The sequence below is a fragment of the Molothrus ater genome, chromosome 10 (assembly GCF_012460135.2).
Source record: "Molothrus ater isolate BHLD 08-10-18 breed brown headed cowbird chromosome 10, BPBGC_Mater_1.1, whole genome shotgun sequence".
In the NCBI taxonomy this organism is placed as follows: domain Eukaryota; kingdom Metazoa; phylum Chordata; class Aves; order Passeriformes; family Icteridae; genus Molothrus; species Molothrus ater.
In genome coordinates this window covers 16,949,027-16,976,348 of record NC_050487.2, presented here as the reverse complement: position 1 = coordinate 16,976,348, position 27,322 = coordinate 16,949,027, and the positions used below count along the sequence as shown (strand labels likewise).

The 27,322-nt window shown below is 41.0% G+C and overlaps 1 protein-coding gene across 5 annotated transcripts in view; it reads left to right on the top strand.

Annotated features, from left to right (window-relative positions):
• Window positions 1-27,322, top strand: part of ABCC5 (ATP binding cassette subfamily C member 5) — a 67,653-nt gene that overhangs the window by 14,980 nt on the left and 25,351 nt on the right. For 3 of the 5 annotated variants that reach the window (XM_036388940.2, XM_036388941.2, XM_036388942.2), the window contains 25 exons: window positions 722-869; window positions 5,530-5,763; window positions 5,872-6,045; window positions 7,107-7,254; window positions 7,720-7,868; window positions 8,436-8,543; window positions 10,329-10,679; window positions 12,156-12,227; window positions 12,357-12,481; window positions 13,095-13,167; window positions 13,702-13,905; window positions 14,571-14,714; window positions 16,433-16,538; window positions 17,195-17,379; window positions 18,407-18,553; window positions 18,868-18,997; window positions 19,536-19,689; window positions 19,796-19,924; window positions 20,273-20,459; window positions 21,402-21,491; window positions 23,714-23,903; window positions 24,619-24,778; window positions 25,204-25,282; window positions 25,878-25,991; window positions 27,040-27,204. In XM_036388940.2, coding sequence (XP_036244833.2) covers window positions 722-869; window positions 5,530-5,763; window positions 5,872-6,045; window positions 7,107-7,254; window positions 7,720-7,868; window positions 8,436-8,543; window positions 10,329-10,679; window positions 12,156-12,227; window positions 12,357-12,481; window positions 13,095-13,167; window positions 13,702-13,905; window positions 14,571-14,714; window positions 16,433-16,538; window positions 17,195-17,379; window positions 18,407-18,553; window positions 18,868-18,997; window positions 19,536-19,689; window positions 19,796-19,924; window positions 20,273-20,459; window positions 21,402-21,491; window positions 23,714-23,903; window positions 24,619-24,778; window positions 25,204-25,282; window positions 25,878-25,991; window positions 27,040-27,204 — 3,766 coding nt within the window. Of the gene's footprint in view, window positions 1-721; window positions 5,066-5,529; window positions 5,764-5,871; window positions 6,046-7,106; window positions 7,255-7,719; window positions 7,869-8,435; window positions 8,544-10,328; window positions 10,680-12,155; window positions 12,228-12,356; window positions 12,482-13,094; window positions 13,168-13,701; window positions 13,906-14,570; window positions 14,715-16,432; window positions 16,539-17,194; window positions 17,380-18,406; window positions 18,554-18,867; window positions 18,998-19,535; window positions 19,690-19,795; window positions 19,925-20,272; window positions 20,460-21,401; window positions 21,492-23,713; window positions 23,904-24,618; window positions 24,779-25,203; window positions 25,283-25,877; window positions 25,992-27,039; window positions 27,205-27,322 lie in introns of those variants that run through there. The other 2 variants (XM_036388944.2, XM_054515899.1) reach the window with 2 other exon arrangements.

The following is a 27,322-nucleotide window of genomic DNA, read 5'->3' as shown; positions in this document are numbered from 1 at the left end:
GTAAAGACATGCAGTTCATTATTATTTTCTTGTTTCCATTTATTAGGTTATTACATGCAGGCAATGGTATAGTGTTGCCCTAGAAGAACAGCACTGACATTTTGTTTCGCCTTTCTCAGAATGGTGGAATTCACTTTCATCTTTCAGAGACAGCTTTCTCATTCAGCACAGTTTCTGTAGCTTTGTCGATTTCAGTGAAATTAGGGGATTATATCTTTAGGAGTGTCTTACAATTATTCTGATTTTGCATGTCTTTAATCTGGTTTTCTATTAAAACAAATTTTTTTCTCAAGGCTACAGTGAAAAATTCTTGTGCTAAAATGAGAAATGATACTGTCAGTAGCGAGGTGACTTGAATGTGGATCAGATCTTCTGATCAGGCTTACCTTCTATGGTTAATGAGAATTTCTTCAGGTTTTGACTCTGCAGTCTTCAGTCAGTTCAGCAGAGAGACTGTCAGTATATTAAGACTGCCAAAGAAACTCCAGGCAAAGAAAAAGCATTGTGTTTTTAATCCCTCTGTCCTATGGAAGTAACACTACATAGATATTTCTCTTTACCTCACAGAGAGTAGTTATTTTTCTTAATATTATTTTTTGTTGTTCTGAGCTAGGAAGCACTTAGAGTTTTCACAAAGAAGTATGTATGAGACTGTACCTTCTCTCATAGTGAAAAATTTATTACATGAATAAATGTCATAAGTCTTCTGGTTTTTTTTTAGGCTGGAAAGATTGTGGCAGGAAGAACTAAAAGAAAATGGGCCTGATGATGCTTCTCTCCGGAGGGTTGTGTGGATTTTCTGCCGCACCAGGCTCATCCTTTCCATAGTGTGTCTGATGATCACGCAGCTCGCGGGTTTCAGTGGACCAGTAAGTAATATCCATCCTTTTTTTAACGACCCCAGAGGGCTCCATCTCGTGGCCAACTGTAAAATCTTAAGGTTTCATTGCAGAATCACTTAAACGTTTTGACTAGCTAGAAATCTTGGGGTAAAATTCCAGAGCAATTCAATAATCCAAGATAGGATTCCTACAGCTGATGGATCAGTTGCTGAATACCCAGGCAAGTTCTTGGGGAAGGGAGGGGGAGTTTAGGTATCCTGGAGGAAATGGACTTTTTGTTTTTTCTCTTTGGTTTTGAGTATAGTTTAAAGTTCTTCCCTAACTGCATAAGCTTAACTGCATAACTTGCTTTTTTCATAAGATTCTTATGTGCAGGTCTTCTAATTGTTTTTCTCTTTGAAATTCTGTAAATTTATCTTGGAATAAAATTCAGTCTGATAAAACCCTAATCTTAAATTATTGGCATTAATAAGTCTTCGAGAAGCGGACCGAAACAATTCTGAGAGCACTGCTTAAAAACTAATGTGAGCAGGTCTCAAGAAGCCTGTGGGCATAGTCTTTACTGATCCTACAGAGAATGGCCAGACAGGTTTCAGGTAGAAGTGTTAGAAAACGTTGTTGCCTCTAGGAACGGCTGCTGTTTGTTGCTGAGGGTCGTTATTGAAGATAACAACATGGGACTTGACATTCACGCCATTTTTTGTCACCTGTTTGTTGCACGTGCTGTGCAGATTTAAAGTTGAAATTTTGACTAAATTTATTCTCTACACATTTCCCTTGAGGAGTAGGAGCAGTATTACTGCTAGTAGTACACGTTTGTGTGCTGGTAAGCTGGAGGTTCATTTCTTGGGTAAGTACACTTGGGTGCACTGTTAGGTGAAATGTCTTTTTAAAATGTTCTCCTGCTTTTCAATGTCTTATCAAAAAATGATGTTCTGTTTTTTAAGTCTTCTTAAAGTTTGCCTTGTTTCATGTAATATGAATAACAATGAATGTTTCTGTGGTATTGTTTTCTTTGTAATATTTTATAGTTGTTTTTATAATAAAATACATGAACATACTTTGGTAATTAACAATAAATTATGATTAAGGTTTTAACAGCACTAGCTTTTCCCAAGAAGAGCTTCTGTCATTGTTTCACTACAGGGCTTGAGGAGCTTCTTTTATCATTAGCAAAGAACTTGCAGCAGGGTTACCCCTAATTTCTGTAGTGTAATGGTCTCAATTTGTCTCAGCCAAACTGCTGAATGAGAGAGAGCCAGAGGGGAAGGGAGAAAACAAACCAGCTTGATTATGTTGGGGGCTGCTGCTGCAATTGATGCTTGATATGGGTAACTTAAAATTATCTACAGACAGTTGCCCATTTACAGACAACCTTATTCATTTTTCTGAATAAGGCCTAATTCATTTTTGGTTCTACCATTTGGCATGAAAATAAGTCCTTACCATCCCTCCTCCCTGTTTTTAAAAATGGCATGCCTCAGGGATATGCCTATGCTGTCTCCTCAGAAGTATCATGCTTTCTTGTATTGCTACCCCTTTTCAGTCACCTGAAGGTGAGAAGGGAGATCAGGAAAAGCACTTGACTTGACCTCATGTATTGGAGGAAAATTATAAAAGTGGAGTTAAACACTATATTAAACTTTAAAAATTTAAATTGAATGTCTATGATCTTAAAATGCCAGCAAATGGCTGTGGCTTTGCTAATGAGCATTGTGATGGTTATAACTGGAAAGGAGTTGTTCCAGACTGCCTGTGTGGACTCTTTTGCTTTGGTTGGGTGTTTTTTTTTGGTATCAGATCCTTCAAGGGTCTTCCTCTTTTTTTATTTTGATACATTTTGCATCTGGCACAGAACCTAAACCTGGTGAGTCAGCTGCATGTGTCAGACTGCCTTGTAATAACCATCAGAATGTACTAGTATAGGTGATACATTATTTATCTCCAATAAATACTTGCTACTATTTGATCAGCTACCAAAACTTCCAAGTTCTGGTGGAGGAGCAAAGAGGTTTCTTCATTATGAAACATAATTGGTTTAACTCCAGGTCTGAACAATGTACCTGTTTGCTACTGTTCAGAGCTATTCTTCCCTTTTGGGAGATGGGGAAACTTGCTATTTTAGTGGAGCACAGCTTGACACTTTGGTCAGTTACTGGAGGGGGGAGTGGTAAGCTGTGGGAGGTAAGTGTTCCAGTTTCCCCGTTGGCTCCGGCTGCAGCCTGCCCCGTGCTGGGGCGCGCCGGCTGCAGCAGGGACGCCGGCACTGCAGTGGGACCAGTGACAGAAGCTGTTCTTCAGCATTTTCAGGATGGCTGTTTTCTGCGTCAGGATGAGGCATTCCTGCTGGCCAGAGCCACCGCCAAGAGCAAAGGTAAGGTAATGTTTATTCCATGGGAATGCTTAAGACAGCCCAGCAGCTTGTACCAACCACTGCGGTAATAGCCACAGGAGCTCTCTCCCCCCTTAGATTAGTTTATATGCTGTAATGTTTTTGTTTTGTAAATAACTTTATGCTGGATTCTTTTCATTAAACTAATATGAATTTGAATAGTACTTGTTCAGATGTAAATGTTAATTTTCTGTGACTTTTTTCCCCTCTCTTTTCAAAATTCTTTAATCTGCTGTTTCCTCTTTTCTTTCTTCTGGAACAAAAATAAATTGGGGTATAATGTAAGCTGGTCTCTATTTCATCATTGGAGATGCTGAATCTATAAAATAGTGCTGCAAAATTGCACTAAAGTTTTGGGAGGAATGAGACCCCAGGAAACATCTGCTATCTTTATACATCCTCTCTTGGAGACTTTCAGCAATGCTGTGGTGTGTGAGAAAATGCTTGCAGTCTGCGACCATGCTGAGTTACAGCTCGTGAGGAAAAAAGGGGATTTTCACCCCAATTGCTCAGTGACTCAGTTGCATATGTTGGATTGAATACTGGAAAAAGAAGTCAGTAATCTCCACAGTAACTGCAGACCAACTGTATGCAGTTGTGATCCAAACAGTCGATGTAAAATTAAGTCAAATCAGGAGAAAGTTGGAACGCAATAGATCTGTGAATGTGAGCTCCTCACATTTGTTCAGTGGTCGGTATGTAAATTTTCTCAGTGGCCATTCTAGAATCTGATGGGCATCTGGCTTTAATTCACACCTGTGAAAAAGAGCAAAATTATTTACAGCATGTTTCCTTGGTTCTGATGTACAGAATTATTTTCCTCTGAACAGATGAATTTGATCTCCTTTTTTGTTTTGATATTTGGTGCTGGGCTGTAGCTATCAAAACCTTTGCTGGAGTTGTGGCGTTTTGTTTTTTTCCTCTCTCTTCAAACTATATAGAACTCCTACTTGCAAAACATGATTTAGCCAAGAGGACTTCAACGGACTATGATGTGAAAGGCTTCTCAAATATTTTCTTTGGTCTCAGATTTTTTGTTGATTTTTCTTGTGGGCTAAGGTAATTCTCTACTCTGTGCTAGTATATCGAAAGCACCAGTATTTTAAAGCATCATTTGTTGAAAAGCTCTCTAGGAAGTCTCTTGCTGTCTGTGAAGCCTTACTGTAGGATACTTTTGAAACCAGATTTCAGAATTTGTGCAGCCTCAGAAACCTCCTCTGTTGGTACCTTCAAGTTTGACTTCTTTTGGACTCCGTGAACAAATACCATTCTGTTTTTGTATCTTTATAATTTTGTGTATAGATTTAAATCTAATTTGCTAGAAGCTAAGACTGACTGTTAGATATTAGCCCTTTATAATTATCCTGTATGTGCAGATTGTATGTTTATACAATGGTCTACCTGTTGTATAGTGTTCTTGAGTTGTTACCATTTAAGATGACACTTCATTTCAAATAAAAGCCTATTGTTTCACAGTTAATAATATTCAATGCTGGTGGTTGTGAATTGTATGATGTTATATTGTGCCCTTGGACCACAAAGAGCTGGAGTTGGGAATTGGTGGTTGTGGGGGCTGTCCTCTTTCTGCAGGTGATGTTTGAAATGTGATTCCTGAGGTAAAGTGTTTGTTTTTGGGGGAAGAGGGTATGGGGAGGGATTGAATGGTTAATTTTTTTGTCTTTTTTTTTTTTCCCTCCCCATCCCCAATGATTTGTGGTATTGTGTACCTTGTGCTTTCTGCTTGTTTTTTTCTTTACTATTAAACTGCTGATGTTTATTTCCAGGAATGTTTTGCAAATGTCCTTCTCACTCTTCCCCTCTACAACTGTAGGTACATTGTTCCTTTTTATCAAATAAGCACGTTTGAAGCAAACCAAAGATAAAATAAAAAAGGTCTTAATGTCACGTAAAGGAATGTTTCTTAATGTGTGCAGATGTTATAAGTAGTGACTATATTTTAAAACTCTTCTATATGATAATGCATTGCTTTCAGCTAACTGACACATTTATGTTAAGTTAGAAGACACGGAGGATTAGGAGCGTGCTGCGAGGAATATGGTTCCAAATTAAACTCTCTTTACTTACTAAATTTGACTCAGTGCTTGGCTCTCAGCAGGGCTTGTGTTACAGTACTTCTTGTATTGACACCTTTTACTTCTGGAAAGAAGATGCTTTCTATATCAAATGGCTCTTTTAAAAGCAAAGTAGCCTACTTATTTCTAACTTAACATAAAGTTGTTGTATGGTCTTCTGGGGCGATGGGGTGTTCATGCAAGCTTGCATTTCTTCCTGTAGGCCTTCGTTGTGAAACACCTCTTGGAGTATACCCAGCAGAGTGAGTCCAACCTGCAGTACAGCTTGTTTTTAGTTTTTGGCATCTTTATGACGGAAGTGGTGCGATCGTGGTCCCTGGCACTAACCTGGGCGCTCAACTATCGCACGGGGGTCAGACTGCGCGGGGCTGTCCTGACCATGGCCTTCAAGAAAATCCTTAAGCTGAAGAACATCAAGGAGAAGTCTCTTGGAGAGGTAAGCTGCAGCCTTGTTTTGGGAATGGCAATGTGAAAAGGGATGTGTAATACATTCCTTTGAGAACGAGCTGTGCCTTAAATCTAAATGATCTGTTCTGTTTTTCAGCTCATAAATGTTTGTTCCAATGATGGTCAGAGGATGTTTGAAGCTGCAGCAGTTGGCAGTTTGTTGGCTGGAGGCCCTATTGTGGCCATCTTGGGAATGGTTTATAATGTGATTATTCTGGGTCCAACAGGCTTCTTGGGATCTGCTGTCTTCATCCTCTTTTACCCAGCAATGGTGAGTTGGAGAGAGTTAACACTTACTTCATTTTTCTTAGGCCAGAGAAATGTATAGTTCTGAATAGAAGATTTTGAAATGTGCTAGGTTTAGCCAGTTTATAGCATTGCACTTTATTGAAGGCATTTACAAGATAGTGTATGAAGCAGAAATATGGAATCAGGAAGCTCAAAGTGATAAAATTAGAAAATGGGGATAGGAAAGCTGATAGATTTGGCTGAGACTAATATTCATAGCTCAATGAAACTGCAGAATACTGAAGACTTGCCACTGTATTCATTATACATGTTTTATAAACTATGGAGGCTGAATACTGTGAGGTTCACTGTGGTCCAATTGATCTGGCCAAAATTAAGGATTGTGTAGTGGGAGTTGCATTTTAGAGGGGAATGAGGAGTGGAGTTTGAACATGTTTTCCAGTTCTTTCCAGCAGTCCTCCTTTATTGATGGGTACTTCAAAAGAGTTGGCAAGTGTGTGAAGAAAGGCAAGGGCCTAAGACTTCCTGAAGTAGTGTGTTGGGTTTGAATTTCAGACCAGGAATGGGATGAATGTAAGAGTTAGCAGATACTTTTAAAACATATCAAACACAACTTTCTGGTTTTAGATTAGTTTAGTAAAAATGTTAAAAACTGGTTTGCTACCTTCATAGCACTGGCATGGATGAGAAATTGATCTGACTGGGCAAAGTCCTGATTTGCCTTACAGAATCAGGTTAAAAGTCTGGCTAAAGTGGGGGTCAACTTCATGTGTCTTCAGGTTAACTTTGTGCTTCAGAAACTTTAACTGAACTAGTACTAATCAATACTGGTAAAAGTGCACACCTTTATTCTCTCAAATTTTTGTTGAAATTTGCTCTCACAGGTCTAGTGCTTGCTGCAGATGGGGCAGGAGGAAATGAATGATGTTCCCAGCCTGAGTTTTATGTTAGGGCAGCAGTTTCCTGGCCCTGTCCCTGAATCCCCTTTTCAGATTAAAAATTCATTTTCTCTGGTAATTAGGAATTTAAGGTACTTGCTTTCCCCGAGTTGCCATTAATGTTTCATGGTGTTTTTTGTTTCAGATGTTTGTGTCGCGCCTCACAGCTTATTTCAGAAGAAAATGCGTAGCAACAACAGATGAACGTGTGCAAAAGATGAATGAAGTTCTTAATTACATTAAATTCATTAAAATGTATGCCTGGGTCAAACCATTTTCTCAGAATGTTCAAAGTGAGTTCCCACAGTCTGTGAATGTCTCCTTTGCTGCAGATGCCCCACTACTTTGTAGCCTTGTGCATCCTGACTTTGTGCTGTAGGTGCTGCTGTACAAGCAGTGTAAGAACTGTCATCCTTCAGGCTCCTCTGTGTTATGGACAGTGGGTTGGACAAACAGACCTGCTTCTAAAACTTCACCTTCTAGTGTAATGATGTTTGTGGCATGACACTAATTTTAAGTTTTTCAATTTTGTTCCTCTTTTATCACTTAAAAAATCCCTATTATTTGTGTGGAGATTAGACCATTATAGTTTCCTCCTCCTTAATTGCTTTCCTTATGAGAATGTTTATAATGTAATAAACACTGAAGTGTAGAGTTAGGCCTCTTACTCACTGTTTATAGTGCTATGATACTGTCTGTTTTGTGGATGTACCCCCTGAATCACAGTTCAAATGTGGTGCCCCTCTTTGTATCTCTAGAAATTCGTGAGGAGGAACGCAAAATCTTGGAGCGTGCAGGCTACTTCCAGAGCATCACTGTGGGAGTGGCTCCCATTGTTGTTGTCATTGCCAGTGTGGTGACCTTTTCTGTCCATATGATCCTTGGCTATGACCTTACAGCAGCTCAGGTAAGCTGTTGAAAATATTCTTTATGCTTTTGCTTCTGTAGCTTTTGTGCTGAGCCATTTCTTGTGTGGCTGTGCCCATGTGGCCAGGCTGTATCCTGGCTCACAGAAGTGAATTATGGCTGTGACAGCAGCAGGTGGAGTCTTATATTTTGCACAAAAAGGCTCTAGGTGCTCTTTTGTCCTGACCTTCCTCAGAACAGGTTTTGGGCTGAATATAAATAAGTCCTCCTGCATTGGGGATTACTGTATGTTTTTGTTTTGAGGTGTGCTTGGATGCAAACAGTACAAATGTCTAAAAATAGGATTTGAATTTGTGCCTTCACTAGTAGGTTAATGTGGAATTTGACCTGCAAACAGAACAAGTTGTCATGGTCTGTTAAAAGCACTAGAGAAGGAGTTGGGTAGATTTGCTGTTTGAGAATTGGATGTTGGATATTTAAATGGTTGTTCTTGGACTGGGCCTTTTCTATGGTTTTGACTTGCTGCTGTGCCATTTCAGCTTTTAGAAGGCTGGAGCTGTTAGAATGTTGTATCCAAGTGTGATTATTTTCCTTTTCTCATTTTTAGGCATTCACAGTGGTCACTGTCTTTAACTCAATGACTTTTGCTCTCAAAGTAACTCCGTTCTCAGTGAAGTCTCTGTCTGAGGCATCTGTTTCTGTTGACAGATTTAAGGTAAGCAGTCATTTGGCCTCACAGTTTTCTCTGTAAGTGTGGAGTGTTGTATGTGTTCAGTAGATGCAAAGGGAACACTTGGAAGGTAACATGATTTTAATGGCAGAGAAGTTATATTTCTTTACACTTAGCATTCTAGATTATTTGATTCTGCAAGAGATATAAATGTAGTGAAGGAATATTAGCAGTTCAAAATAAATAATACCAGTGTGAGAAGCAAAATAGTCTGATTCAAAGATTTTATGATTTTGAAGTTGGCTACAGGAAGACAGAAGAGTGAAGGACTCAATGGCTCACGGTATTATTTTAACTCCGTTTTAAGAACATCTATATGAAAAGACTGCAACATGTGTACAATGAAATTTTATGCTTTGCTAATAAAGCTTTTTGAAAATACCAGGTGTTAGGTAAGCAGGTTGATAAAAAACAGTGGGGTTTTATCTGTGGTCATAGAACCCTGAGGTTTTATATTTCCAGACCAGATTAAGTGACTGAAATTCCTCTATATCAGTAAAATGAGTTGTGATCTGGCAAAACACATCTATGGCAGAAAATGTAAAACCCTGATAATGAACAATCTTATCTCCCATCACGGGGATTGGAGGATGAATACACTGTGTGTACTTTATGAACTCAGAGGGGAGACCTTTACTTTGTCTTGTCTCTTGAAGATAACAGTGCATTACACATTGTGGAAATTTCCAGAATGGAAAACAGCACTTTCCAAATGGAAACCTTCACAAGCACTGACAGATACATGGATTCTGTGCAAGGCATTCATGAAATAAACCTCTGTATGAGAAAGCCAGGATCTGTAGAGTGATTTTGAGATTCCATTGCTTTTAAGCAATTTTGCTTCATCTTCTGAGTGAGCCTAAAATCAGTCTTGCTTAAATCTAAGTGCACTAAAGGGAGTTTTGTGGGAGGGATGAGAAGTAAAAGGAAATGGAATTTTTCCCAGTTTGCCTATAAATTGTGTAGGAAATGTAACATAAGGTGAGAATACTCTGACATCACAGTAAAAATTTTATTGACTTGTTTGCTCTGTAAATGAGTATGAGCTTTGTTATGAATGTGTGATTCAGACATAGCAATTGCAAGAATAAATAAGGCTGGGAATTGAGAAGTTTTAGTCATAAAAAAACAACTACTTGGTTTAAAACAAATTGTGTAAGTGGCAAACATTTTATCTTGTAATTAAACTGTGTGAAAAAATGTCTTCCTGATCTGTTGATTGTAAATACTGATGGATGTGGTGGAAAACGTGATACAGTTGACTGACTTCTTCTTGCCAAGCAGCCTGAGATAGATCAGCTAAACTTATGCAAGATGACTTTTTCCAGCAGAAAAGTTGATGGGTAAAGGCTCAAGTTAAAAGCCCTTCTGTCTCCTTCCATAATGAGTTGGTGTGCAGAACAAGTCAGTCACTTTGTCCCAAGTGACCTCTCCTCTCCCAGCTGTGTGTTCTGCTCACCTGTTTTTAATCTGCAACACACAGAGCTGCAGTTGCAAACAGTGTCAAAGGAAGAAGTGCCTGTCACATCACATCCAGAGTATTGCAGTTCTGTGGAAAGTCAAGTGTATCCAGGTGCTTCCACCACATCCAGGAATGCCCCAGCCACTTAGCAGACCTGGAGTTAGTTTACACTAATGAGCCACCTTTTGCTCTTCAGCTTCCTCCTACTATATAGCCTGATGTGTTTTGCTGCGTGAGTGTGCCGTAGGCTTGTCTCCCAGTCTTGATCAGGTGTCTCATCTTTACACCTCTCTCACAACTCCTATCAGAGTTTATTTCTAATGGAAGAGGTTCATATGATAAAGAAAAAACCAGCCAATCCTCACACCGCGATAGAGGTGAAAAATGCTACCTTGGCTTGGGACTTCTCCCACGCCAGCGTCCAGAGCTCACCAAAGTTGACCCCCAAAGTGAAAAAAGACAAGAAAGTCACCAAGAGCAAGAAAGAGAAAATGAAGCTACAGAATGAGGGACAGCAAGCTGTGCTGGCAGAGCAGAAGGGCCATCTTCTAGTGGACAGTGATGACCATCACAGCCCCGAAGAGGAGCACAAAATCATCCACCTGGTCAGCCTTCGGCTTCAGAGGACTCTGTACAACATTGACTTGGAGATAGAAAAGGTAAGAAGAAATGAAAGGAGGAAATCTGAGCTTTTCAAAGGCCTCATTATAGCTGCCCCCTGGAACAGAGCTGTGTGCTGTTTCATTTTGCATGAAATGGAGCATATTGCTTTTGTGCACTCCTGTAATATCCATGGCAACTGCAGTATCCAGGATGCAGTGTCTGATCTTGCTGTAAACAGCTGTGCCATTTTAGCAGCTACATCTTTGCAAACAGCCTGTGAAACAAGGGCAGGCTGTATAGCTTCCACATCCAGCTGAGGGGTTTGCAGCTCCTAGGACAGTGTGTGAGCCACTGAGCTCAGAGAATCTGCAGAGCACCAGGTACCAGGGCTGCTGGTGAACAGAGTGCTCCTGCAGTAGTTTGATAATTTTGCAGTTTTATCTGTGTTCTGGGTGAGCATTTTGGGTGATTAGGTGTTCCAATGGAGCATAATAGTGCTTTTCATTGAAAAATGTGCAATTTTCTTCCTTGAGAATTCTTGTAGAGGTGGATGCAGGTTTTCAAGAGTTGTAGAAGCATTTGGAGCTATTGCTCCAAGGTGGGTAAAAGCATGTAAGATGTCAAAGAAAAAACATTGAACTTAATACATGACATTATCTACACATACAAAAGCATTGCAGTCTGGCAGTTGGATGTTGTAATAATGGGATCCATATATTCATGGTTAAATTGTCTTATGTAGTTATACAAATAGAGGCATAGTTTAAGCTATTTTAAACAGTAAAAATACCTGTATTAAACTCTGGGGGAGAATGCATATAGTTTAAAAAATTGCCTAAAGTAGGAGTGCAGTGTAAAGGCTGGTTTTGTCTCAGGAGTCAAAAAACCCCCTGTTTTTGTCTTTCTCTGCTATCAGGAGAAGGCCAGCAATGTGTTCCACAAGTGTCTATATACCTTTCTTGTTCATTTTACATTTTTTACAAAAGGAATAAAAATAGTTTTAATAAGTTAATTGTTTAATGTGGGTATTAACCCACTCATTCTATCACAGAGAAATTCTTCGAAGTGACTGAATTCTAGTATTTTCTTGGTACACGTTCTCTAGCAAACTGGATCTAATTGGCAAGGAGTTTGACTGGACCCATATATGCTTAATTCTCTTTTCTTTCAGACTTTTCCTCTTTCCTTATCACTCTCAAAAGTGTCTCGGTGCATTCTGTTCAGGCAGGCCTTGGTGCTTTTGGTTTTTTGCTCCTCTGGGCCTGTAACCGTAGCAAGAAGGAAGCTGATCTTCAAACACCTTTATTTTTACCTGTAGAGTTGATTTCAGTTTTATTTCACTGTGGGATTGCATTCACCGTATACAATTTGAGCGTTATGATGCTGACTGTTGCTTTTTTTGTCTGTTATGTCACTTCAGAGCTGTCATTTATATCCAACTGTCCTCTCAGAGGAACTAAAGGTAGTCTGAATTCTGAAAGGGAAGATGAATGTAAGAAATGAGAACCATATTTTTTTTCCTTTCTGTGTAGGGAAAACTTGTTGGAATTTGTGGCAGTGTGGGGAGCGGAAAAACTTCACTTATCTCAGCAATTTTAGGACAGGTGAGAAATCCTGTTTTGAGTATTTCTGCTCTTCTTTCCCACCTCCTGTTTCACTTATTTGTGCTCTGTAGAATGCAGTGTGTTGTGAGCATGGGGTGGCACGGTCTCACAGCTGGTGTGTCACTGCAGATGACGCTGTTGGAGGGCAGCATCGCGGTGAGCGGCACCTTCGCGTACGTGGCCCAGCAGGCCTGGATCCTCAACGCCACTCTGCGGGACAACATCCTCTTTGGCAAGGACTATGATGAGGAAAGGTCTGTCAGATGCTTGCTGGTTGTCATGAAAGCTCACTAATTCTTGGCCCAAGTGTCGGAAAGCTTTAATGGAGAGTACACTGCAGATAAAGCCTCTGTGCTCTTCTGGAGTCTGTCTCTAAGTCTCCTCTGAGTCCCATTTAGGATCCTGCCCCTCTTGCATGTGGCCCTGTGGCTGGTGGCTGTCTGGCTGTCATTGTGCCTGGCCCTGCTCCTTGCAGCAAGGCTGGGCCTCATCCTGGACCTGTGGTTAAAACCAGCAGCTGCTGTGAGCAGCTCTAAAGTGGTATTTGCTCTTGCTGTCCTGGCCTTGCCCTCTTCAAACACAGCAACTGCTGTGTGCAATGTGCTGTCATCTTCCATGGCCCCCCTCCACTTGGGACTTTCCTGTGGCCCTTAGCCAACTATCCCTGAAAACAAATTGTCCTCACAATGCTTTTGAAGTAGGTGATTAATTATTACCCTCAGTTTTCTCCTGAGACTCCAAGACAGATGACTTGTTTTAGGCTGATGGAATATCTGCTATTAGTGTGGAAAATGATATAATGCTGTACTAGTTAAATAGTTGTGGGGAAAATCAGTGTTCTTAACTATTTATCTACTTGTTCTTCAGATACAATACTGTACTGAATGGTTGCTGTCTAAGGCCTGATCTGGCCATCCTTCCAAATGGGGACCTGACAGAGGTATGTTTTGCTTATACTAAATTTAATTATAGGTGGAGAAAAGAGTTTTGATTTGGCAGGGTAAACTGGAATGAGGGTACATCACTCTGGGGTGCATATGAGCCAAGCTGTTGTATGCATTCTCTTGAGCCGACCTTAGTGGGCCCTGGGCTGTTAGGAGTTGTACCTTGTTTTTTACTCAGATGTTGACTGTTTGGGAATTTTTTTTATTGTGTTGTAAATTTAGTTGCCTTAACAGGACCTAATTGAACTTGATTTAAAATAGCTAAGAAAAAAATGGCTATGTTAATTCATAAAAGGTAAAATAAGCAAAGAAAGTACTGCCACATTTCAAACATGTTCACCTTGAGTTTGAATGTATAACACATGTCACAAAATGGACACTTAAACTTGAATACGTATATGTATTAATATAAAATGTTATGGGGGAGTATATCTATACAAATATATAAAATGGAATATTATGGTCTGCTTTATTCTGCTCATCTATGTTGCATGGTGCTGAAGAAATGATGGATGTGTGTCTCTGTGCAGATTGGTGAACGAGGGGCTAACCTGAGTGGGGGCCAGCGTCAGAGAATCAGTCTGGCTCGAGCCCTGTACAGTGACAGGGACATTTACATCCTCGATGACCCCCTTAGTGCCTTAGATGCTCACGTTGGAAATCACATTTTTAACAGTGCAATAAGGAAGCACCTGAAGTCAAAGACTGTCCTTTTCATCACACATCAGCTTCAGGTACTGAATCTTCCATGCTTTCTTTCTTGGACTTTCTCAAAATGGTTTGTTAATCAGTTGTCTTCATACTGGAAATCTCTGTGCCCTGACCTGTGACAGGACAACCCTGTCTTTCCAAAGAGTGTGTGGTTTACATTTATAAACTAGGTTTGCAAAGGGGCACTGAACACAATTTAATTGATTGATACCAGTGCTGCTTGGTGTTTAATTGGGACTGGTAAGCCTTGGCTAAAGAAAATTTACCAGGGAAATAAATGCCTGTTCAAAAATACTTTTGCTAACTTGCTATAAAGCTATTTCATCACAGCAGAAAACAGTTATATTTGTTGTCAGTAAATCAGAATTGATGTACCTGAGATTTTTTTGCTGTCTTCTGTGCATGGAAATATTAGTGCTCAGTCTATCAGTATTTGCAGTGCTTAAGTATTCTGAGTCATGTCTTCCAGAAGAGATCGGTTTTGATAGGACAGAAAAACTTTTTATTGGTGTAGTGTGAGTAATCATGGTGCTCTAGTCAGAGCAGGACCTCTGAAAATCAGCTGTCTGTTGTGTGGGCATAGGTGTGCTGTGTGCCAGTGCCTACAGGCTGCTGAGAAGGGTTGTGTGGGAGTGTTTGGTTATTGAACATCGTGACAGAGACTTGTTCTTGCTGCCACTCTCTCCAGTATCTTGTTGACTGTGATGAAGTGATCTTCATGAAAGAAGGCTGCATTACTGAGCGAGGCTGTCATGAGGAACTGATGAATTTAAATGGGGATTATGCAACTATTTTTAATAGCCTACAGCTGGGAGAAACACCACATATTGAGGTACTTGTTGATTTTAAAGTGCTCTGAATCTTGACTATTCTGAGGTGAACCAAGTGATGTTGTTGGAAATGTGGAAAATGGCTTCACACATTTTTCATGTGTTGATCTGACCAATAGATTTCCTATAGGATAATCTCTGCTTCATTAGTACTTTGTCACAGTTTGTTTTTAGGGAATGTGTGCTAAAGAGGACTCTGCCAATGAGCTCATGAGTTAATTATGAAAATATTGTACGGTCTCCCCTGGTGATGCTCAGAGCACGAAGTTCTTCTCTTATTGTACACTCCACTCCTTAATTTACCTCTGAATTAGCACAGATCTTCAACAACCTTTATCTGAAAAAATTCTTAGTGGCTTGTTTCTATGTTTTCAATGGAGTGTGACTGAGACACAGCAGGTGTGACACAACTTGTCAAAAGTTAGATGTGACAGTATTTTGGAGGCCTAACTGAAAATGCTGTGTTTTGGGGGAGTTTGAGAAAAAATGTTTTGCCTTGACACTACTTCTGTTACGAAAAAAGTCTGTAAATGCAGATTTGAATATGTGCTCTAGTATTTCAGTTGGTGCAAAAATTGTAAATCTAGAAAATAACGAGAAACCTTCAGTACAACAACATGTAAATTTTCAGCAATTTAATTTTTCCCACCCTTCTGCTCTTTGTTTCCTGAAGTTAATCTCTAGAGTAAGGATCTTGGCATTTTGATTTATAACTTGTCTAAATTTTATGTGCATTTTCTCTTAGAAAGAAAAGATTAAAAGTACATCAACAGTTTATTTTTTAAGAGATGAGAGGCTCCTTACTCATGAGACATTTAAAACATTTCTGAGAAGAAAGCATTATAAGAATTACAGATATAGAAGGAGTTTGGTGACACATTCTCCTGGGAGATATTTGTGAAAGAAGCAAAAGGATATAATGCATTGCTCTGCATATCCTTTGAGGCATGAAGATAATAGTTCTGCCATTTTAAAGACTAATAAAATGATAGTGAACAGGAGATTCTCCAGTCTTCATGCTTGGCTGACCTTCAATGTCGCTGTAAACATTAGCTCATGGAAAGACCATTAAATTGCATTCCCTATGGGATAAGAATAAATGGATCATCAGTTGGGTTCTCTGTGGTTTGATCTCATGTAAAGTGTGGGAAGGCAACCCTGAACATGGTGTGCAAGTTTCAGTCCATGTAGGCTGACTCTGAACAGGCAGTAACTCCCAGTTATGGAAAGATGGCTGGGTTTAGAACAGTGGTTGTGTGTCACTTTAGTGTTTGGATATTGGATTTCTGGAAGATCAAGTTAACCTGACTTTTCTTAAGAAAGCTCTCATGAAATGTCTCTAAGTGCTAGGGTGCTTGGGGAAAAAAGGCTCTTTAAAAAAATGTGAGTTATTTTTACAAGGGATAGAGAGATGATATCCCCACAACTGCAAGAAAGATATAATTCCTCTACCATGTACAGTCATAATTTCACTGATCCTGGAAATTACCCTTGCACTCTACCTGTACAGGTTGGTAGTAGTTCAGGCTAATAGAGGAGGAGAATTTAATTCACCAGAGTTGGCAATCATCTGTAGTAACCGTGAAGTTAATATCCTCCTTGATGTGAATGCTGAGCTATTGAAAGCCTTTGTCCTTAGGTGGCAGATAATTACAAGTTTGTGTTTAGATATGAAAATGTCAAAGCCAACTCCTCTGTTTAGTGTCATTGTTTCTTGCAGATTAATATAAAGAAGAACACAAACAATTCTTTGAAAAGGCCCCAGGATAAAAGTACCAAAACAGGGTCTGTGAAGAAGGAGAAAGTTGTAAAGAAGGAAGAAGAGGGTAACTATGTAATCAAATTTCTGGCTGTAATTATTTTGTACTCTAATAAGCTCAAAACATGTGCTTCAAAGTATATTGCTAATGTACCTCTCATGTTTTGGAAGTTGTCTCAATCCTAATCACTTAGTGTGGTTGATAGGAGACAGGCAGTGGGCAAAGAACATTCATTAATTCATTAAACATGGGTGCCTGTACAATGTTTTTAGGTTCAGTCAGATGCCATTAGCACAAAGGAGCTGGTACTGCCTTGTCTCTCACACCACCTCTCCCTCCTGTCCTGAGAGGGCCATGTGCACAGCTTGGCACTCAGTCCTGGGCAGGACATGGCATTTATGGATGAAGGGAAGGTCTGACCTCTGTTTAATGTTAGCTTTGAACTCCATGGTTTAAAAAGCAATAGTGAGGCTGATCCCAGCCTAACATTTACGTCTGTGCTGATGAGGCTTTTTCAGCTGTACCATGACTTAAATTATTCTGCAGAAGAAATGTGACTTCTTGAAAAACTGTTTGAACCACTGAGTTCTAAGTGTGAAGTGTGTGTTTCTGAAAGTACTCTGCACAGTTTGAAAGACTAATTTTGTGAGTGTTCACAAATTTATAGGAGTTTCATGGAAGAGCTTTCCTCATTCTCTCTTCATCTTCTGTTGTTTTCACAGGCCAGTTGGTGCAGTTGGAAGAGAAAGGCAAAGGCTCTGTCCCTTGGTCTGTTTATGGTGTCTACATTCAGGCAGCTGGAGGCCCCTTTGCATTCCTCATCATCATGGCACTGTTTGTGCTAAATGTGGGCAGTACAGCCTTTAGCAACTGGTGGCTGAGTTTCTGGATCAAGCAAGGCAGTGGAGTAAGTTCAAAAGCTTTTCTACTCTTGTGTCTAATGGGCTGGGGTGTTCTGCTTGACTAATCCCAAGCAGTCCTGTGAGACCAAATGGTGCTTTCTAATTTAAATAAGTTGTAAGGCTCCCCAGGAGTTGGTCTCACTAAGGAGTTCATCTCCAAGAATAAGAGCGCTCCAGTAATTAGAAAGATATAATAGCTCATGTGGTTTAATGCTGCCCTCTTGTTCATTTTTTTGGTTAGTCTAAGAAAAGGAAGTGAAAATATGAAAGGGGCCAACAAGCTAACTTTAGTGTTTTTTGTTTAAGTGTGATCTTATACGTAACCGGACAATTTTTGTTAAAATATGTAAGAATTGAATCAGATGACTTTTGGAAATGCTTTGGAGATTTTGATTACTTGGGAAGGTTTGGGCTTGTTCCCACTCTCAGGGCTTTGCTTTCAAGTCTTGTTGCATCTAAAAATCCAAATATAACTGCAAGAGTTTTTTTTGTGGGGGTACAGAGAGCAAGGTATTAATCCCAGAGATGAAATAATGAAGTGCAGATGGACAACAATATTAGAATCAGCAATGAGGTCCTTAAACATACTAAAAGAGGAAAAATAAAAGAGAAAATGAGAATGTATAGCAGTGTGACAGTAAAGAATTTATTGCATAGTGGCAGAAATAAGTATTTGATAAAGATCTATCCAAGGTGAATATGTCTGTTTGGTGGCATCCAAGTATCTGACATTGTTCAGAAGAACACGAGAAATAAGAGATGAAATGAGAGATTAGGAATCAAATGAAATAGGCATTGTGGTAGTATTTTGGAAGATATTGTAGGGAAAGAGATCAAGGGCTACAGATCAGCAAGTCAAACATCTCTGCCAGGGAAAAGTTTATGAAGTATTCAGTGGTCACTGAAGTAGTTTCAAGAAGAAATATCAAATATAGTGGGAGAACACACAAGGCAGTTAAATTCTACCACATGTAATGTATAAATGCTTCATCCTTGTCTTAACCAACCTCTGAAACTTTGAATTTTCTGCAGAACACCACGGTGACTGTGGGAAATGAGACTGTCATAAGCAACAGTATGAAAGATAACCCTCACATGCATTACTATGCTGGCATCTATGCACTGTCTATGGCAGTGATGTTGATCCTGAAAGCTGTTCGTGGTGTGGTCTTTGTAAAGGTAGGTGCCTATGCTGGTGTTTGTCTCCCCCCTACTCCTGCTTCTGCAAATTTCTGTCACTGTGGTTCTTTTGGTCATCTCCTGAGAGACTTTTGAACCAAAGTCAGTCATGGATTGTAATGTTTCCTTAGCCACCTCTTGAGGCTGCACCATGTTTCTGCTAAACTTCTGCCCAAATAGCTTCCTCCATGGGCTGGAGGCACAGAGTGCAGTAAAAAACCTCCTATGGTTGGAGAGAAAAACAGAGTAGAATATTTGCGTGGCAGGAAGGCAAACACTGCTTTATAACCCTGCAATGTTTTCTGCATTGTCAGGGAACTCTCAGAGCATCCTCAAGGCTCCATGATGAGCTCTTCCGACGGATTCTGCGTAGCCCCATGAAGTTCTTTGACACGACACCCACTGGGAGGATCCTCAACAGGTTTTCCAAAGACATGGATGAAGGTATCTCTCCCTGTGTGCCCTGTAAATCCCACATTCAGACCTCCCAGTTAAGCCCTGAATACTCTCCAGTCTGTTGCTGTTGGGGTGATTGTACCCTGTGTCTGTTGCCAAATGTGCACTTGCAATAAACAAAGCAGGACTTGGGATATACCTGGGTTATGATTCTGGAAGGCAGCTGATAGCTCAGGTCTGAGCATCCACTTGTGAAGAAGGAAATGTGCTGCTGCTGTTGTACCTCCAGGCTACACATGGGCTCTCAACAGGTAATGCAGGAGCAACTTAAAACATTGGAGTGAAGCTGATGTGCAGCAGAGGTGATAATTAGGTCAGAGTTAAATCAGTGATATTTCTGTAAATGGGAATAATTAGACTGCCAGTAACTCAGAAGGTAAAAGCATCCCAGTGAAAATGTGCATTTTTAATTTGAATAAACTAAGAAATCCCTGTGTTTGTTACTGAGGTAGAGCTGGAATTGATTTCTATGGGTTGTTTTAGTTATCTGTACTCAAGATCTTCCTCTTTTCCTTCCATTTCCCAGTTGACGTTCGGTTGCCATTTCAAGCGGAAATGTTCATCCAGAATGTCATCCTTGTGTTCTTCTGTGTGGGGGTGATTTCTGGGGTTTTCCCCTGGTTCCTGGTGGCAGTGGGGCCCCTCATTGTCCTGTTCACAGTTCTGCATGTTGTGTCTAGGTAAGTGCACTGCACTTTGGCTGAAAAGGTACTTTCACCTTCAAGTACAACGTAGTGGTTGGCATATGGTGGTTCTGCATGAAACTCAAAGTTTCTTTCCTTCCAGAGTCTTTATTCGAGAGCTCAAGCGTCTGGACAACATCACACAGTCTCCATTCTTGTCTCACATTACATCTAGCATCCAGGGTCTCTCCACAATCCATGCCTACCACAAAGGACAGGAATTTCTGCACAGGTCAGTCTAGATACCCATCTGGGAATGGTGGAGCACAAAGCTGAATGCAGCAGCTTCTGGCATTCAGAAGGATTTATTGCTGGAGTCTGATGGATCATTGGCTCTATGACTGAAAGTTACTTTTCTGGGGAAAGGAACTGGGAGAACAGAAGGAAGGGTAAGGGAAAACTGGGAAGAGCAGTAGTGGGGGAAGTTTGCAAACCCTGCCTTATGTTTTGGTTTGAAATTTGGTCAGTGATGAGTCTTCTCATCCTGAATCCTGATACTGGAACAGGAGTTTAAGTAGGTGTGATATTTGCAGAACATCAGGCTCATGGAGTCCCCTAACATTTGCTGTGTTTGTTTCAGGTACCAGGAGCTGCTGGATGACAACCAGGCCCCGTTTTACTTGTTCAGCTGTGCCATGCGCTGGCTGGCCGTGCGCCTGGACATCATCAGCATTGCTCTGATCACAACCACTGGCCTTATGATTGTCCTGATGCATGGCCAGATCCCTCCTGCCTATGCTGGCCTGGCCATCTCCTATGCTGTGCAGGTGAGTGTGACCACATACTGTAATCCTTTATTTCTCTTTTAATGTAGATGTTGCTAATGAGCAAGCAGAGTCCAGCGCTGGCTCAGAGGAGCTGCAGGGCTCTGAGCGCTCTGTTGGAGCTGCTGTTTGGCCTCTTCTGCCTCCTTGTGGTGCTGAGGGGAAATCACAGAGCCTAGACACTTCATACTTAAAGCTGTTGCTCTTGTGAAAAGTTTCTAAGCTGCTGGTTTCTCAAGGGATTCATAAATTATGGTGATTTTAAAATGAACTATTTAATTAACTTGCCTTGAAGACCTTAGTTATATGGTACCTGATGTCAAGAATATCAAATATCATAGAATTCTTTAGGTTGGAAAACAGCAATAAGGTCGTTGAGTCCAACTATTACCTCAGCAATGCCAAACCCACCACTAAACCATGTCCTCATGTGCCACATCTACACAACTTTTAAATACCTCCAGGGATGGTGACTCCACCACTCCCCTGGTAGTCTCAGTGCTTGGCAGCTCTTTTTGTGAAGAAATGTTCCTAACATCCAATCTAAACCTCCTCTGGCACAAATTGAAGTTGTTTCCTCTTGTCCTATTCCTTGTTAAGTGGGAGAAGAGAGCAAACCCCACCTGACTCCACCCTCCTTTCAGAGAGTTGTAGAGAGTGATAAGAGCCCCCTGAGCCTCCTCTTCTCCAGGCTGAGCCCCCCCACCTCCCTCAGCTGCTCCTCACAGGACTCCAGACCCTTCCCCAGCTCCGTTGCCTTTCTCTGGACATGTTCCAGCACCTCAATATCTGTTGTGGTGAGGGGCCCAAAACTGAACACAGGGTTCAAGGTGTGACCTCTTCAGTCCCAAGTACAGTTACTGCCCTGATCCTCCTGGCCATGTTAATCTCTTAATTCAATAACAAGTCACAGCTCTAAAAATCTGTTTTCTTTCACCTCTTCAGCTAACAGGGTTATTCCAGTTTACAGTCAGACTGGCTTCAGAGACAGAAGCTCGCTTCACCTCAGTGGAGAGGATTGACCACTATATCAAGGTAGGACTGCATTCAACTGCCTGTTGTGCAATTTTGTGTTTGTTACATTGCTGGCCTCAGCCATAGTCTGCCCTGGTACAGAATGTACATTCCTGATCTTGGAAAGGCACTAAAGCCTGTGCTGTAACACTGCAGAGTGAGTTTGTTTTGTGAAGCACATGTATCAGCACTGGGGGGCTGAATGGCCCCAGAGCTGGTAGGTAACTAAACTTGGAGGCATTGCTGGTTTACATAAGCTATTGGAAGTTTGCTGACACTCACAGTAAAGAGTGGAGTGTGTGAAAGGGGTAACTGGGGATTCAAAACACTATTTTGCAGCAAAAGGATGGTGTTCTGGCATCCTTCATTCCAAACCTAATGGAATTCCTTCATTTAAACACAGATAACTGTTTGTTACTTTATCTACAAATAATTCCACTTCAGCCTAATAAGCCTGCTTTTCCACAGCTGTCTTATGTAATATAATTTCTGTATGCTTGAAAAGTCAAGGGAATGCTCTTACTGCAAACATGAGAAATGTGCTCAGCTGAACATGATAAATGCCAGGCTAAGTGCTTAGCAAGCTGCTCTGATTATCTGTAACCCTTTCTTTGTAACTGGGATTTGTGTGTGCAGAACTGGGCATGGGTCAGTGGGGAAAGCACAGCCAGGAGAAAGCCTCCTACTGGGTCTGGTGTGTGGGGTGAAAGGCTTTTCTATTTAATGTTTCCTGTGAACCTCAGAGGGAGATACATTTATTTATTTGGTAAATCTGGGCTATTTAGTAGTTGATATTGTGGCTTTCTTAAAGTGTGTGGATTTAATCTACAGATTAAAAACCAGAGAAGACAAAAGCCCCAAACCTGTCCACTCCCCCAGTTAAATCCTCTGGAGGCATCTAAGTAGAAAATTTCTGCATATGGAAGACTTGGTGACCACACAACTTGACAACTGTGCCAAATATTGTATCTCCCACTGGGCTGAGATGGGTTTATCAGTCAGGCCCTTAGTGGCAAAACCTACAGTTGTAGGCTGTTGTTTGGGGTTTTTTAAAAATTGTCTCTCATTCTGTATCACTATCAAGCAACACTATCTGTGATTTTTAAAAAATATTGATCTCTAGACAGCCATTTATGAAACTGTAAAACTAGTTTGAAGCTGAAGTGAAGCGTGGGTGGCTGGTGAAACACCATTCAGGTCCTGGGTCTTTCCAAGACCCAGGCTTGGCTTTTTCAGTGGGGGCTCAAGGTTGCTGTTTTGAGCACCAAGCTCAAGGAATGGGAGCACTATCATAGCAGATGGCTGTTTTTCTCTCAAACCCCTGGTGTACAATTAATCTGCCTCTAACTAGATATTGCAGATGTCTACAACTGCCATCCCTGTGGGATCTCTCTATGGTCATTGTAGGAAATGGGTGTCTCTAGAGGGCAATTTATTATCTGTTCCAAGTATTTATATTAGAGTGAGAAAAATCACACTCCAGAAATGCTGTTTTATAGCATTTGTAGAGATCTCTCTTTGTAGAGACTATAAGGACTTGTCATGGCCTGGTTCAGTTACATGAGGTGAACCCCATGATGGGATTGCTGCCATTCTTTGAGGGTGCTTGTGCCAAGTATGGGAAAGTGACCTTGACTTCACTGTAAACATGCTATAAAGACTTGTGTTTGGCTTTCAGAGGTTCTGCTTTTCTGTTTCATCTGTGAACTGCTCAGTAAGGGGCAAAGTGAAATAGCAAAAGTGAGCAGGCTGGAAGGGACTGATTCAGTGATTCAGTAGGACAGGGAAACATGAGGAGAAGGAAGACGGTGGCATTTAATGTTACTTGAACATTCTCTTCTGTGTCAAAATCAACAGTGGTGACCCTGGTATGGCATAGCAAATGAGGCATAGAAATGCACCAGATTTTGCATCCAGTCTTTGGAGTGCCATGAAACTCAATAGGATTGTGCTGATAAACAGTCGGCCTAAAATACATTTTGAATTCCATTGATGAAAACCACTTTTGTATAGAAGGACTGATGTCATTACTGAGGCAACAGGAGGGGAATTAACAGTGTGGTCAGTGTAATACAGCAAATTTCTGAACCACTGGGCCCACATCCAGCCAAACAGCTCATCATGAAACTGCCATAAATGATCTGGGCTGAGTCTGCAGGGAAGAACTGCTGAAAGCTGTAGCTGATAATTTTCCTTTGGGGCTTTGTTTACTGGAAACTGAACTTCTGTATTTTTGTTAAAAGACGCTTTCCCTGGAAGCTCCTGCTCGAATTAAGAACAAAACTCCTCCTCTGGACTGGCCACAGGAAGGTGAAGTTGTTTTTGAAAATGCAGAGATGCGGTACCGAGAGAACCTCCCTCTAGTACTTAAAAAAGTGTCCTTTACCATCAAACCCAAGGAAAAGATTGGCATTGTGGGGAGGACAGGCTCAGGTAAGGAAAAACACAAAGCAGAGTTAAATATTACCTTTACAGAATGGATTGGGGCAGTCATATTGGTTGTCCCTGTGTTTGAGTAAGTTGGTTGCACAGGAGGGCTTGAGCACTGTCAGTAGAGGTTTCCATTCGTGTCTGTACATAAGCAAGATCCCTGTTAACAATGGTGAAAGCAAATTTCCATTTAAAGCACAGGGATATCCTACTATGCTTGAGCCAGTATGTTGATCATATTTAACTCCCCAAAGCACTGACCAGCACAGATTGGTGCCTACAATGTGCCCACTGCAGCTTCTCTGACTCTCTTGAAAGATTCTGTACTGATGCTGCAGGCAGGTTTGGCTCTGAACCATCTCAGAACTCTGTAATGTGAAGAATCCAAACCCCTGTTTGTGAGATGACTTAAATCAACCTCAAAATGAGTTTCTAAATAAGTAATTTATATTGCTGTATTGGGTTTTCATGGCAGGGTTTTGGCAGTGGGGTTAGGGCAGCACTCCAGGCATAGCTTTATTGAGGAGAAATTAGGAGCTACCCCCACAATTGCTCAGAAAATTAAATGCTGAACCTCAGAACTTACCAGAGCATTGCTTACCAGGACTTTTTGGTATTTTAAAACTTTTCTTAGATGTGGACAGCTTTTAAAATGCTTTCTCATCTGAAAAACCATTATGATTCCATAGCAGTCATGTTTTTCCTATCTCATTTTTAGGGAAGTCTTCCCTTGGAATGGCACTCTTTCGTCTTGTTGAACTGTCTGGAGGCTGCATTAAAATTGATGGAGTGAAAATAAATGACATTGGCTTGGCAGATCTTCGGAGCAAACTCTCCATAATCCCTCAGGAACCTGTGCTGTTCAGTGGCACTGTGAGGTTAGTGAGGCCATAAGAAGGCAAGAAGGGACTGAGCAGTCTTTCTGTTTGTACCTGAAATGCAGTAGGTGCCTGGTGAGGTGGTAGCTAGCTCTCAGGCATCCTAGCTTCTGTTCTAGTTTTGAAACAAGAAACACAGATGAATGATTTTAGCTGGCCCAGTGCAGCACTGGGTGTGATCATCCTGTATGGAAGTCTTGCTTCCCTTTATATGTGGTTGAAGTTTTAGTATCTCTGTCTTCCATCTCTACTCTTGTTTTTTAGCTCTTCTAACCTCAGTGTGCTGGGAACATCTGATTTCCCTGGCAATGAAACTGTTAGTGGAAGGCCAGATGGGAATCACCTGTCTGGATAAATTAGTGCACTGTTGGTTTGCCATTCATTACTGAGTTAAAATTCTCCTTGTTTTCTACTTCCCCTTCCAGATCAAACTTGGATCCTTTCAATCAGTACAGTGAGGAACAAATCTGGGCTGCTTTGGAAAGGACTCACATGAAGGAGTGTGTAAGTATTATGTGCCCTGGGAGATGGATGCTTGCATTTGACTTCCAAAGCACCATAATCTGTTAGCAGCTACTTTAGAGGTCTTTATCTAAGCTTTCTCACTACATTTCCCCCCTTGTTCTCTATGCTTTATTTGACCATTTTTTTTTCTTTTTTCCCATTATTTTATCAGACTGCTACTTTTGGTTTTTTAGGGACATGCCATATTCTGTGATTTTTTTTTTTTTTTAGTATATAGAATAGCAGAGTGCTGCTTCATCAAGGGATTCTTAGGGTGTTAAAACATTTCAAGTGATATTTTCCTGTATGTGCCTGAGGTGTGAATTCTACATTTCTGTTTGTGACCGTACATGTCACATGTGCAAATTTATACTGAACTTAAAACCTGCCCTTTGCAAGGCCCTCTGCAGTAAGTCTTGCTGCCACGACATTTCCAGTTCTTTTTCATGTAAGCCAGGTGGCAGGTATGGCTGCAGGATTCCTGCAGGGACTAGGTTCATTCTTCTGCTGGTGACAAAGATTGTCAGGAGATCTGTTTGTGTTTATATGATTTTGTGCAGTGCTCTGAGATTTTTGCCTCTTTTTTCCCACACAGGTTGCACAGCTGCCTATGAAGCTTGATTCAGAAGTGATGGAAAATGGGGAGAACTTTTCTGTTGGAGAAAGACAGTTATTGTGTATAGCTAGAGCTCTGCTGCGTCGTTGCAAGGTGAGCACAGCAGGAGAGAAATAGCTAGAGATACCAGAATTATAGGATGGAGCAAGCCTTTTTTGTGCTGGATTCTTTCTGTCTGAGAGAGGAATCCCACCAATGATTATTGCAACCCAGGAGGTGTAAGGTTAAAACAAACAGGAAGGTGTCTGTAGCCAGCTCCTGCAGTGTCCTGCCATTGGAAAGGCATTGCTTGTAAGTGCTAACAATAGTGTGTCAGACAATCATTTCTTCAGTGTCCTGTTACTGGGGAGCATCAGATTCTTCCCTTCTTCCACCTTTTTGTTAATATGAGCCAAGTGTTTTCCTTCTACATGGTGCTCCACTAAAATGTGGTCTCCAAGTGGACTTTGGGACCATGCTATGCCAGCCAAGTGCAAGATTTTGCAGGAATGGAAAACAAACAATTACAGTGAGAAAGGATGTTTGGATTGAGATTGATCAGGATTCTGGTTTTAACAATTTTTTTTCTGAAATGTGACATATCATAATATTTTAGAGTTCACTCTGCATCTGTTTTTAAAGTCAGACTACTCAGCAGAAGTTACTGCTGTCTCTGCAGTACCTGCACAAAGCATGTCCAGTTCAGCTTTGACAAGAAATCAGTCCAAATCAGTTTATGTCTATGGGGAAGAGACTTTTTACTGAGTTTAAGAAAGCTATTAAGCCTTGTCAGTATTGACTCATTCCAGGAGAAATGTCATCACCAGGGATGTGTCAAATCAATTTACTGGTAAAAATTATGTTGGAGATTCATCTGTGGAATATAAAATTGAAAGTAGTGGAAGCTTGAGGCCCAGGTCATAACCCACATGTAGCTCTAGGATGTGACAATAAAATGTGTCATCCATAGGCTTTGTTGAAGGCAATTACATAGAGGAAACTGAAAGGGTACTGTAAAACCTGTGTTTGTACCCACAGCTCTGTAAGGATTGCCAGTTGTGACAACACTTGGCTGTGACCATTCTGCCCACCCATGTATTTTTATATTGAGGGAGGGAAGGTGTGACCATGGGTAACAACCAGCATTCTGTGCTGCTTTCAGATACTGATCCTGGATGAAGCAACAGCTGCTATGGACACAGAGACAGACTTGCTGATCCAGGAGACCATCAGAGAGGCGTTTGCAGACTGCACTATGCTAACAATTGCTCACCGCCTGCACACGGTGCTGGGCTGTGACCGGATCATGGTGCTAACACAGGGACAGGTGAGCGGGGAGGTGTCTGCCCCCGGTCTGCTGGTGCTGTGTGTGCAGACTGAACTGAGTGAACAGCTGCACTGCAGGGCAGAAAATCCTCTGTGTTCATTCATATCCTTGGTAATAA